General features: G+C 45.2%; 1 protein-coding gene across 4 annotated transcripts in view; it reads left to right on the plus strand.

The window, feature by feature from the left end:
• Positions 1-13,476, plus strand: part of FEZ2 (fasciculation and elongation protein zeta 2) — a 573,054-nt gene that overhangs the window by 185,852 nt on the left and 373,726 nt on the right. Inside the window, exon 1 of one of the 4 annotated variants that reach the window (XM_069607920.1) lies at positions 6,461-6,605. The exons of the other annotated variants lie outside the window; for them this stretch is intronic. Within the exon in view, the coding sequence (XP_069464021.1) occupies positions 6,517-6,605 (89 nt within the window). The 5' untranslated portion in view covers positions 6,461-6,516. Of the gene's footprint in view, positions 1-6,460; positions 6,606-13,476 lie in introns of those variants that run through there. 4 annotated transcript variants of the gene reach the window in all.

A 13,476-nucleotide genomic window follows, 5' to 3' on the forward strand; every position in this document is an offset into this window, starting at 1 on the left:
TTAGCTCCCTGGTCCCTTTGCGGGTTGGTTTTTAATGCCTGCAAAAAGCAGGCGTTAAATTCCCCAACCCGCAAAGGGACCTCATAGTAAGGCGGTAAGGATTTACCGGTACCGGTAAACCCTTACCGCAATCCGTGTAATGAGGCCCAATGACTGCAGAGAACAGTGAAACCTTGAAGGTTGTGAGGCATCCTTCGGCCAAAATGTTCACTGGCTCCCTGACTAAGTTGTAGTTGGTAAGGCTTGGGATCGGACCTGCCTTTGCCTTCGCTTCTGTGTCACTGTTATGTTCTGCTCGTCTTGGGATGAATGGGACCTTGACTATGTCATGAGTATGTAATGGAACAAAGACAGAACACAGACCTAACAATGTTTACACTTCAGGTAGAGACTGAAGATCCTAATCTTCAAATAAAATCTTGCTGATCGCTGAGCTCAACCATAAGTACCGCCCCCTGGAGCTTCCACCTCGCTTCCCTTCCTCCCCCACCCATTCCAGCTGCCTCTACCATCCCTGCACAATACCTGCATCCCTCACAACACCCGTATACCTCTGGGAGCCTTCGCTGTGTACAGCGCTCCATTGCTTCCCAGCTGAGATTGCGCTTTTTAAAACCAGTACTAAAGCCGTTCATTCAGACATGTTTGTCTGTTGGAGCGTTGGCGCCCAGATTTAGGGATACCAGGTGACAGTGTTTACCTCCTCGGATGTCAAGTCAGGGGATAAACTTACCTGCCACCAGACGCTGCCTCAGAGTCCTATCTCTGACCAGATTCTCATCCCCACCTGATATAATGGGATCAGTATTGCGACACTCCAATGAACGCCCCTCGCCGGCTGCCCTGGAGTCGTCTCTTTCAGCATTCTTTCTTTGGGTGGTAGTTACCTAAATCGTTCTGGACTGGTTCCTACCAGTGTTGGCCCATGTTTGTTTGTTTTTTTTGTGTGCACTTTTTTTGCAGATGTGCTCCTTTTTTTATACAATATAGCCTTATTGACCGAGGGAGGGGTCCTTTTCGCCGAATTTGGTAACTTGGTGGCGGGTCATCGCCAGTGATTATGACCACTTCCGAGGTCTATAAGGTTATTGTCACATAATGGTGGTAGCAATACATGTTTTAGATTTTGGTGGTGAAGTTAAAAACCTTTTACTTTAATAGTGGGTAGGGTAAATAACAGAGTAAGGAAATTAAATGTGTTTTTGTTTTGCAATATTGAAATAATATATTTGTCCTCATAAATTAAGCATTTTCATTGTAAACTTGGTTGAACTGAAACCTGTTTGCCATGTCTTAGCTTTCTCTTTCGTGTGTTAAATGGGAAGTTGCAGCAAAAAATTTAAATAGCTGTCATTGAGGAAATGTCTTGTTGAAAGTAACCTTGCCTGGAAATTGTATTGTTGTTTCCGTGTCTGCCTTTGAAGACAGAATGTTCAGAGCGCAGGCAATGCCAGTAGTTATTGACTGCACTCTCAATAATCTGATTGGTTGAGAAGAGGTCAATAACTATCTCCATGTGCTAATAACCATTATTTGTACATTTGCTGACCGGTGACCCAAATCCTGTCATTATTAAAGATACCTTCCCACACGTGCCCCTTATTAAGGTATGCTTTTAGCACTGCTCCATATGCCTATAGTACTGTTCCTCTTTTTGCAGCAAATGCTGCTGGTGATGTTTCATCTGACTGACTAGTTCTTTTCATTTTATAGAAGAGACTGGTCAGTTCTACTGTCATGTTGTGGCACCACAACCTATGTGTGACACCCGATCCTTTTGTGGACACAATCCATGCAACTTTTCTCATCCTTTTGGAACTTCTCTTCCACACCTGCCTCTTGTGCCTGTGTGTGCGCTTCGTCTGAGTTCTTTCTTCTTTTCCTTTTTATTCAATTTCATGAAGGGAGGTGTGCTGTGTCCTGGAATGAATGAAATGTTGTGTGCATGTGGTGAGTAAGTAATGATGTGGAGTGTTGGGGGTTCGTGTTCTGCCTCTCTGTTGCACGTGTGTCCTTTGGCACAGTTGGAGCTGATCACCAAGTATTAGAAATGCCCATTGGCTGTCTCCCTCTTGTACAACTTACCAACTCATATGATGCATCCTGACTGGGGGCGAAAAAAGTAACCTCCCACCAGTTGTCGCCTAAGAGTAATCTCTCCACTCCCTAGACCTATATAATGTCTACTGATTACTCACACTTGTGGTCTGACTTGGCGAGAACTAAATAAAGTAAACAAAGCTAACAAGCTGTCTCAAAATGATTCTAGACTGGACGAACTCCAGCTGCCTGTGCCTCACCGGGTCCAAGACTGAAGTCATACTGTGGGGTACTTCGCTCAGCCCCTTGCTCTTGTTTAAACTGCCAACTGCGCTGGCCACCTTGCCAATCCGTTTTGCAAAAGCTAAAGACGTTGGGATCCTGTTCGACTCCAACCTCTTTCAAACCACACACCAGACCACTATCAAACAAGTGCTACCATCCCGTACAAATCTTAAAGAAAATCCTGCCAATTCTCGACCTCCACCAAAGATTAATTCGTTAAAACGTTGGTCCTTTCAAAAATGAACTTTTGTAATAAAATCTACAGAAAGGAGCTCTGTAATCTCGAACATGATCAAAACAGAGTAACGCCTGGTCTTTGCCATCAACAAATGCTACTTTCCTGCCAAGGTTCCTCAATCACTACACTTGCTTCCAGTCCAGAAGGGATTACCATGAAATGATCGAAAAAAAGGCCAACTGTTTTTTTAGAAATGCGGGAGGAGACCCCCACACCTCCCCCCACTTTCCCCTACCTTAACTTATCCCCTTACCCCACCCCCATTAATTTTTAATAAAATAAAATTAATAAAACCAATTCGACCAAAAAAGTGGTCATTTCTCATTAGGTATTTTTGTATTCGATCATTTCTGCAGATACCTACAGAATCACACAACCCTGAAACTCTTATGGATTATATGCGTAGCCTTATGATCCACAGGGCCTATAATAAACTTCTCTACAGGGAATCGCACCTCTTGATTTACCAGAAGACCCAATCGCCATAGCAAAAGAAGCAGGGACAGAATGTCCCTTGTCAAGGGCCCAGAACTTTGGAACAGATTTCCATTTGCACAAAGACTGAAGCCTAATGTCTTTGGGTTCACGGCTGCTTTTAAATACTTCCATTTGTGTGGCCTGCACAGCCTGATCTACACTGCTATGATCCCTAATCTGAAGTAAAACTTTCTTTTTGGATAACTGAAAGACAATTTCATTGTCATTGTTAGGGCAGAATTTTATTTTGGGGGGGTCTACTATCCCTTTTCATGGATCGTCAATATTTTTGCTTCCTCCCTTGTTTTTTTGCATCTCTGACTTCCTTGTGGTCAGTGAGACTTCTCCTGAAGTCTCCCAGTCACAGAAACCCTTTTTGGTATATGGTAGACTATATGCTTCAAGGGATAAAGGTGCATCTTGAGCCCCCCCCCCCCCTATTGTTGGCCCCAGGGTGATGTTCTCACACTTCATTGGATTTAAGACGTAAACTGGTCGCAGCTGCAATTCATTTTTGGCTTCCCCGGGGATGCAATGCGATTTACCCCATTAGTAGCCTAATATACCTTTTTGGTTTTAAGTCCTGCTCTTGGCCATTTTTTTTGTCCCGTCCTTTTGTCTTTGGAAACCACAAAGAAGTCCTAAAATAGCTGTTGTACACATATGGTCTTACTCTGAATCCAGGCCTGCACCGCTAATGTGGTTTTGACTGGGAGTGGGCCTGAAAGTTTGATGGGTTTTGGGGCCTACGTCATTGGCCGACTGCCAAATCCTTTATTGGGAACTGTGCTATGTTTTTGGGTGGCTGGCTTTCACTGTCACAGGAGTGTGTTGGTTTTTCTAGGGGAGACCCTGAATTTGCCCTCTGTTTTGTCACATTTTTCTTGGAAGGGTGTTGGTTTACTTATCTTTTGGAAATGCTGGCATAGATGAGCTGCTGCTGCATTTGAAATCCACTTTTGGCCATACTGGCTGGGCTTCTGTCTCATTACCTTGGACATTCTTCCTGAGTTGTCCTCTTCCCCTGGTGCTTTGACTTTCTCTCTGTCGTTTTACGGCCATCTTGCCGTTTACTGCCGGGAGCAGTCGCCTTTGAATGGGAAGCTGACGCCACTCAGAAGGGTGTTGGGACACCAATACTAATCCCCAAATTTTCATTTAGGCTGTCCTGGGACGACACCACCGTTGTTTCTGTCCTGGGACTATTTTCTGTTTGCTGGCTGGGTGTCCTAATTTCTCCTGTGAACCCTCAGAACGTGCTTTGCCGGGTTCCACCAACTTTGAAGAGCCATTTTGCCATTGCTTTCGCTGCTGGCTGAGAAGTCTCACTCCAGGGAAGACTATTTTTTTTTGTGGCCATCTGGGTCTTTGTTGGTCTGGGGTTGAGGTACCTCAATGACCTGATACTGTAAACCGTACCTGGAAAAGAAGAGCTGTACTCACTGGGTTTTTTCCGCTTTCCTGAGGTGTCTTTTTCAGGAACCGCAACCATGAGTACTTCATTATGGACCTTGGGTTTGTGATTTTCTTCGAGATATTACTCCCGAGGGTCCCTGTGGTCAGTGATTATTGGGTCCTGAAGGTTCCATTCACCCGCGTTTGGTCATTTGTTTGCATTGGCCTGGTCCCTGCTTGCCTGCATCTCTTCTTTGGGTTGCTGAGTCTCGGACCTGGCACTGGAGCTCCTCAGCAGGATCTCCTTTGGCACGCCCCACATGATCGGTTGCTGTGTGCTCCACTGCTGTAGGCTAGAACTGGCCCTTACATTCCTGTTATCCATAACTGAGGCTGTGCCTACTAACTTTGTTTCATGTATTCCTATGGGGAACTCTCTGAACTCACCGGGAACTCTCCTAAAGTGACTTTAGAGGTACTTACCTGTTTTGGGACATTTTTTCTGTGCCCCCTTTGGGTCTTGCGCGTTTTAGACTGAAGAATACAAGTGTAGCATGCATCATTGATTACGCACTTGCCTATGAAAAATGCCTGGTTACAAAATATAACGTGTTACTGCATTCATTTTGCCTCGGACTGTAATGTGTTGGTACTATCAGTCTAAAGGTATTCTAACTGTTGGTCGTCTCTGGGATTTGTGTTCTTCATTATTATCTCCCCCCACCCCCCGTCCTACATTTACTGTAATGTGTGCATTGTATTATGTACAATTCTATACTCTAGGGCAGGGGTCTGCAACCCTCGTTCCTTCAGATTATTTGTACTATTACTCCCATGATAGCTCCCATTAGTTTTGCTGACTATGGCTGATAGAAGTTATAGTTATAGTTTGGCAATGGGTAGTATAGCGCAGTGGCATCACGCTCATCGACGCAGAGTAACACAGGTCTGAACCCCGGTCCGTGCTTAGAAACCTCTTCGGTATTAAGCGCGTTATAAAAAAACAAATAACGGCCAAAACCTCTGGCAGCCAAAGGTTGCATATACCTGTCCTAGAGGATTAGGGATACAGTGACTGGGTTTTGTGTTGGTGTTGGCAAATAGGACTCTAAATATGTCTGCATGAATGTACTATTCTACTGTGTCTAGGGTCTCGTTGTATTTCTACCATTAGCATATGTATTGTGTCTATTCCCAGATAGTGAGCTTGCATTTCAGTGTTTAGGCGTGGGTTGGGTTTTAACTGATCATTACTGGTTTTTGTAATAAATTCACTTTTTTTTTTATACCGGTGCATGTTTTCTTTGCTCAACTGTGTGGACTAATTGCACTTTACTAGTAGACCTCCAAACTCCCCTTTTGTAGAGCGGTTTGGTTTTACTTTTAGGTCAGATTTGTGTCTCTCCTGAGGTTTGTGCAGAAACCTCTTGCACAGGCCACCTGCCCTGCCCTACTGCATTCTACACAGTCCAATCCGCTCCAATCTCAGCACGCTGAGGTGACTTAGAATGCAAGCAGCGTCTTCTGAAAGTCCAAGTAAATCAATACAGATTTCCTTTTACATTAAAATGACTGAACTGAAAATAACATATGCTTTAGAAAGTGTGCATATGTGGCTGTGCACACTTTACCTCAAGTGTTGACCTACGTAAAGCTCTGCTTACTTACCACATCACACGCCCGGTGGTAACTCTACAAAGTCAGCGTCTGAAATGCCATTTTACAGCCCTCAGTGCATGCTTAAGGGCCATCCTTTTGTATAAATGGTTGGCAACAGTATCAACCCTTTAGCACAGGGCATGCTGAAAGTTGAATATTTAATGTAGCGCAGTAAGAGGCATTGAGATGTTATAGAAAATGCCACAGTGCATGGCAGCGAGCCTAGGCAGACGTTGGTTAATTCCATTACCTAAAGAATAATCCAAAAGTACCTTTTAATTGGCAGAAGCAGCTGTGTCCACGAGACTACCTTTCCACATATAGACAGAATGTCAGTTTCTCTTGTACAGTGAGCTCGGCTGTCAGTTACTGCCCAGAAGGGATATTTCTTTCCTCTTCATTGCCTAGAAGCAAAGCCGCCCATGGCCATCAATGTCATCCCATGCTGCCAAGGGGAAATGCCACGCTGCCCAATTCTGCTATTTGAGAAGATCGATGTGTGGCATGGAAGGTAAGCTGGGAGCGCTGCGCTCAAGTTTATTCGAATTGTCTTATTAACTCGGGGTGTGATTGAATGTGTACGCATGTCCACTTTTAGACCACAATGCCTTGATTTTTAATTATAAAGGCTGCAAGGAAAAATCGCTTGCCATTGCTTTGACATAATGTAATGTTTATAATGGTAGCCAGCGTTTGCCGGCGATGCACCTCAGGTCACCTGGGTGTCTGTGATTTGCAGAAAAGGCAGGTGTTTCAGGAAGGTGACAGATTGCCTGTCCGAGCAATAGCCTGCCTGAGCAATAGCTTCGGGTGTTCCTTCACAACAACTCGCACTCCGTTCAGTTGCAAAACCTTGGCATGCCACATTCCCATTTTTACTCATAGCTGCTTCACGTAGATACTGTATATAAGTGAGAAATTATGAAATGTTGATTATGCTTTTTCTACTACACCTGCTAACATGTACCCATATCTCCAGGCTAATCCGGATTTATAAATTAGTCGGATATAAGTGCCTGGAGATGGGGTAAGAAAGAGGCCAGTTGGTATTACCTGCCTCTCTCCTGGGGCTATGGTCTGGTCCTGACTACTACAGAGGTCGCACCCAATGGATTCTCGGGTGGCTACTGTTGGAGCGGTGGCTTTAGCTGTTAACCTGGCAAATTTGAGGGTTCCCCGGTTTGTAGCAGCCAGGCCAGATACCACACCTGACCCCATATGTAAAGGTGCAGAATTAAGACTCTGGCATGGAGGGGTCATATTGATTGCTATAAACTTTTATTCAAAGGTAAAAAGGAAACGAAAGCGTCATGTTGCCTTAACTTTAAGAGGGTTTTCCTTGCCTCAACTGAAATAACTAGTATCAGAATGCCCAAAGCAAAAGTCCCAGTGTCAAAGTCCTAATTCTGTGCTTGCACTCTAAGGTAACTAAATCAAAGGCAATGTCTTCTTGATCCAGGGGAATGACTCCCTTCCCCTGGACAAAAGGCAGTTCTCGTCTTGGTAGGATTTTCCCAATGTGGTTTCAGTCACTCCTTAGCTGTTGGGGGACTCTCTCCCTTTCCCCAGCCTTCCCTAGGCTTACAATATAGTTCAACGGTTGATGGGGGAACTGTCGCCATTTCCCCAGCCCTGCTCAGGCTTGTGTTTCCACTCCACAATTGGTGGGGGGGAGAGTCTCCCTTCCCCCCCCAGCCCTTCTCAGGCTTATGACTTTAGTTTCTTGGGGTCCCAGACCCTGGTTGGCAGCTCTGGCTTCCTCTAGCCGTATTCTGCACATAACAGCTTGGATGCACTACCCAAGCAGTAGTGGGTGCCTGTCCCTGGTTGGCAGACCCGGTTCCCTCTCCCCAGGTACTGCAACAAAGAAGATGCACTCACCAGGCTGTGGTGTCCCTAACCCTTGTGGGCAGACCTGGTTCCCTCTCCCCAGGTACTGCAACGAAAAAGATGCACTCACCAGGCTGTGGTGGCTCTCTGACCCTGGTGGGCAGACATGATCCCCTCTCCCCAGGTACTGCAACGAAAAAGATGCACTCACCAGGCTGTGGTGGGTCTCTGACCCTGGTGGGCAGACCTGGTTCGCGCTCACCAGATATTGCAATGAAGAAGAGTAGCCTGAATACACTCTCTAGGCTGTGGTGGCTCATACAGACTTGGTTTGCTAACCTGCCAAGTACTGTATGAACTACCCATTAGCTACCAGTTCTCTTTATTTGGGTGCGAGTCCCAGACTTGCAATTCCAGCCTTAGATTTCCTTTCTGTCGGCTTGGTTCACTCTCTTGCAAAGCCTTCGAACAAGTCCATTTACTTCTTTGCTTTTTACCCACTGCAGTAGGGTCGAAGACCCTCCTTTCCCAGCCTTGCGATTTGTGCCACCACCTCCTTGAGCTTTCAGCGCCTTCTCGGCTACCCCTGAACCTTGTTGTGTGGTCTGCGTGAGTGTCATCTCTCTTGAGGTAGCTGGACTGGTTCGCAGGGCTCTGGTAACCTCCTGGAGCTTCCCTCGCTCTGCAGTCTTCTTTCCTTCCAGGTTCAACTATAAGGGTACCTGTTAATACCACAGGTCCTCCAGGTAAGTAGTACAGAAAATAGCACAATGGACCTTGGTAAGTGAGATTGGAGAAACAATTTACATAAGTTTACTTAAATGGTTTCCAAAAATAGCACTTTTATTCAAGAAAATATTTGCAATTATTAATACTGTTTGCTCATAGAGCACATACATTCCATAGAATGCTTGAAGTCATATATATTTCACATCTTCCTATTCATACCACCATACATTAAAACTTTCACACATACACATCCAATGCACAAAACTATATACAACGTGGATCATTCAAAACCCTAAAAGGACCTATCAATAAATCATTCCCATACACCTATATCGACTGTGAGTGTATCTTTGTCAAATCGCACTCCACTTATTTGAACAAACATCTACAGAGGGCAAATGACACAGCGCCCAACAGTTGCCTTTTCACTTGCACAAGTTGGAGATCTGTCTGGCAACACGGGCTCAGTGTACAGAGCTGCATCAACGAAAATGTGTATGTATGGTTTTGGAAACCATTTAAGTGAACTTGTTATGTAAATAGTTTCTCCACTCTCACTTACCAAGATCCATTGTGCTATTTTCTTTCCTTCCGGGACAGTACAGTCTGGCACTCTCAAGCTTCCCGGGTCTCTGGGGCACCCAGGATCTTAGTCCGCCTGCAGGCCATGCGGTCCTCATGTCCTGCACCAACTTCCGACTCTCTCTCTCCTCGTTCTCGGCGTCCCAATCAGCACTCGCCTGTATGTCGGGCCTGTATTGCCTCTTGCGGCTCCTCAAGTGAGGGCTTGACATTGTATCCAGGCCGTCTTCCGTTTTTATCTGGTTTCTTCCAATCAATTGTGGCAAACCACTAGACTGGTAGAAGTGTTTCTTATGGTTATTCAGTATTGCCCCACACTTCCTCCTCGTCTCAGTACTAAGTGAGTGCTGATGTGGTAACTCACTAAGGATCTTCCTCGTCTCAGTACACACTTTGTGCCTACTGTCAGCTACATGACCTTTAGAAAAGTACATAGGGTAATGGGGCAGGACTGAAGAGGAAGGATGTGAAGGAAAGGTGGGGTAATTGTGGGAAGGGGGTTTAGGAATTATGTGATTGATGGGAATACCAGGTACTCCCGATGTGGTTGTCACTGGTCCCAAAGGGGGTTTCCCCTCCTATGAGATCAACCCACTGAGTACCACCCCCAGGGAGACTATCGGATAGCAGCCTCACCACCTTGGCCTCATGGAAAGCGACTCCCACATCGGAAGCAGTGACAATAACCTGGGATTCATCACAACAGGCATGTTGAGGTCCAGGTCATGTCACTCGCAAGTGGTTCAATGTGGGAATTGGGAGTCCTGAGCTGTTCCTTGACTTCTCGATTGCTGGGAGGCCTAATTCAGGCTGTTCAGGGTAATGAGTCCTTTTGTTCTGCACTTCTGCTGCAGAAGGTTTTCTGGAACCTACAGAATACTCTTCGCCTCCAGTGAGCAGGTTCCTTGTTCCAGTGCACAGCCAACAGAGACCATGGGCCAACAGCAGTTCCTCCCTCACTGTTCCCTGGGGATGGTTAGGTGTTGGAGCACTCCTCTGCCTTGAATCTGATCTCTTCACCCCTGTGCTAGAGGACTTTGGAATAGACTGTTTTCCCAACAGAGTCAAACATTGAATCAAAGAAGCAGAGGGTTTTCTCTTCCTATAAAGGCAAAATGTCAGACGTTCGGACCAAAGCAGCATGCTGTGAGGGGACCAATCCAGGCTGTTGTAACCAGTTCCCTTTGCCTTCTGACATCACACGCATAGTGGTGTCTTTCCTGCAGGAAATGGGGGCGGCAGGAAGTGATAAAGAGACCTAACAGAAACCCAAAATGGTGGAACTCTTCTGTCAGTCCACCTTTCCCTCCAGGCTACTAATGATACTGCCCTTTCCTATGCCTGCTGACTTCAAAGGGACTCCAGTAATACGCATCCTGTTGTGAGAGAGGCTTTGTTATGTCAGTCAACATTTGAAGCACAGATTCCTAGGAGACCTCCCGGGGAAGGTTCCTGTGTCCTGGGAGAAAGGTGCTGCGCTTCCTACAGGAGGATCAACATGCCAGTAACCTGGCTGTTGTCCCACATGGCAATTGTGGTTACAGTTCAACCAGACACCGAATACACCTCAGTCCTGTCATAGCTGGGCCCTGCTCACAGATCTGACACTAGTGTGCCATCACATTTTTGGGGTAGCATAAATGTGCCCTCCCTGTAGTCCTCATGCCAGAAGCAGGCATGGCTTATATTTAAGAATGTATGTGCCACCAGATGAAGGCAAACGATTAAGTTATTATGTTTAGAAACAGAGATGCAGAGGGTTAAAAAGCCACCTATGCCTGCAGGAACATTGTGTTCCAGAAGCTTTCGGGAATGCTCATTTTACCCTTGAACCTGACATGTGCCACTGCAGGGCTGAGACTGATGGTGTCTGTAGACTACCTCAAGTAAGGCACATGTGTGCACTGTAAGTTTAGCCTGGGGCATTTATGTAAGTCAGGGTCTGATTAGCAGACCTCACTTTCAGAGACAGAGTAACCAACAACATTTTAATTAATACAAATAAAAAAAACCTATGGATTTCACACACTCTGAGATGGCAATCCGTCACACCGACACAAAAGGATTTATTTTCCTGGATTTTTCAAGATAAGATAAAGATTGGCCATTGTTGCAATGGGAATCTGTTGCTTGTTGCATTTAAAACTCCTTTAGTCAAAACAACTTTGCTTTATGTCTGGCTGCAGAGTCAGAGGGTAGCTATCTTACACAAACTTGGCTGATCTACAGAAGTACAAAGAATAAAGTCAATCTGGTTGGTTCACTGCATCTCACGTTGTTCCCTGATTGAAGTGCGAGCATCCTCAATCACAAGGGGAACCTCCTGTTTGGAAGACCCAGTGCAGTAGCTTGAAATTATTTATTTTGGGTTTGGAACAGAGCCTGGGGTGAGAAAATGTAACTGGGTAACGCAAGATGCAGCTGCACTGGTATTGGAGCAGAGGGGTAAGGCCCTTTTAAAATGTCCTTCAGAGGTAGATATTCCCTCACCCACCCTTCTGCGATGCATGTGCCCCTCTGCATGGGAACGCATCAGAAATGCTTTTGCCTTATTGGGCCCCATCAATTAGTTTTAGGGCACGCAAAATCTACTAGACTACTAGTATTGGCGAGTCGTTTTTATGAAGGAGGAGTACTATTTGCATGATACTCGACCTTGTTGGAGAATATGGGGATGTTAGAAACATATTTTCCATTTACTGCAAATACACTTTGTTTGCAGTAAATGCCAAATTCAAGTTTCACTGTGAATACTTGGCAGCATTGTACCAAATATGAAGTGTGCTTATGGTGACATGCATCCTTTTACAAAAAGCACTAGTAAAAATTTTGTCACCAGTCCCCTTGCGGCAAGTGATTTTCTGTTGGGTCGAGTATGTAAACTAAGGAACTTGCCCTACATGTCTAGTTGGATTTTAAACATTTTGTAAGGCCTGCAGTTACAGCATTCCGTTGGCACAGTGAGCAAAGAAACCACAGCTGAAAACATCCCTGTCGAAAGATGTCTTTGGTAGCTTGCTCCTACGCAGAGTGGATGTGACAGACTGCTTCACACGAGGGAAGGGCTCAGAGGATTTTCTTATGGTTGGTTCCTTTCCTTACTGGCACATAATACAAATAAATAAAATTCACTTTAATTTGGTAATACTTACAAACTGTGGTCTAAATGTTTGTAAGCAAAGGACAGACCAAGTGCCCGTCTCATCACAAAACAAGTCCCACACTTGTAACAAGTGTACTACTGATTTTTTTCTCAGTCTTGCAGAAAAGGGCACAAAACAACTGTTCTCACAGAGCAGATACTTTTCTGTGTATTGTGGTGACCTGGAATGAGGTGTCTGACCAAGTGAAAGCATATTTGTTGCTACAAACCTTTATTCATAAAACCTAAATGTAATCCTATCTATCCCTAAAGCTAGAGGTGGTTTCCCTACCTCAACAAAACTGGGTCTTTCAGGAAGTCTGTGATGTCCAAAGCAAAGGTACCATCCTAGTCAACACTCCTACTCTATCCCTGTCACTTAAACTACGCTAACAGAAAAGTTCTTATATTCTAACCCAGAAGAGTGACCCCCTTCTCCTGGGTAAAAGTCTCTCACAGTTTGTGTTTCACAAAGTTCCACAAATCTCACTGGACTAGGAGAATGGCTCTGTTCACTAAGTTTATAACCAGCTTTTAGCAGGCTTTTCTTGACTTGAACACTGTCTTTCAACTTGCCCCAACGGGTCGAGGGAGAGAGTCCCTGAGCTATCCTTGATTCTTCAATGGGTTTTTGAGTTACTTCCATTTTAGATTCTTCAACAATTCTTTAAGTTCTCTCCATGGATATAGTGTTATCTTTACTTGAACACTGTCCTTCAACTTGCCCCCAGTGGGATGACAAAAAGGCTTTCTGAGTCCTTCTTGACTCTTCAATACCACAGTCTTATGGAACGGACCAGGGAGTTTCCTGCCAAAATAATTAATTTCTTTCTTGGATTTTGGTTTCGCCGTTTTCCCAGCTCTCTCCTGGACTTACTACCATTCTGGTTACCTTCTCTCGAGGAACTCTTCACTGGTTTTGCCAGGGGTTGTGGGTTTGTTCTTTCTCTTCTGCCCTTCTTCGGCCCACTTGACTTCATGGCCCATTGATGCTGGTGGTCTGGATGCAAGTTTCGGACCAAACGATCCACTTGTTACAGGTCGCACAACCACAGTTCCTCATACTTCCCATGCAATCAACTACACGGCTCTGCAGTAG

Source organism: Ambystoma mexicanum, chromosome 4q, assembly GCF_040938575.1.
Source record: "Ambystoma mexicanum isolate Mex_15411 chromosome 4q, UKY_AmexF1_1, whole genome shotgun sequence".
Lineage (NCBI taxonomy): Eukaryota > Metazoa > Chordata > Amphibia > Caudata > Ambystomatidae > Ambystoma > Ambystoma mexicanum.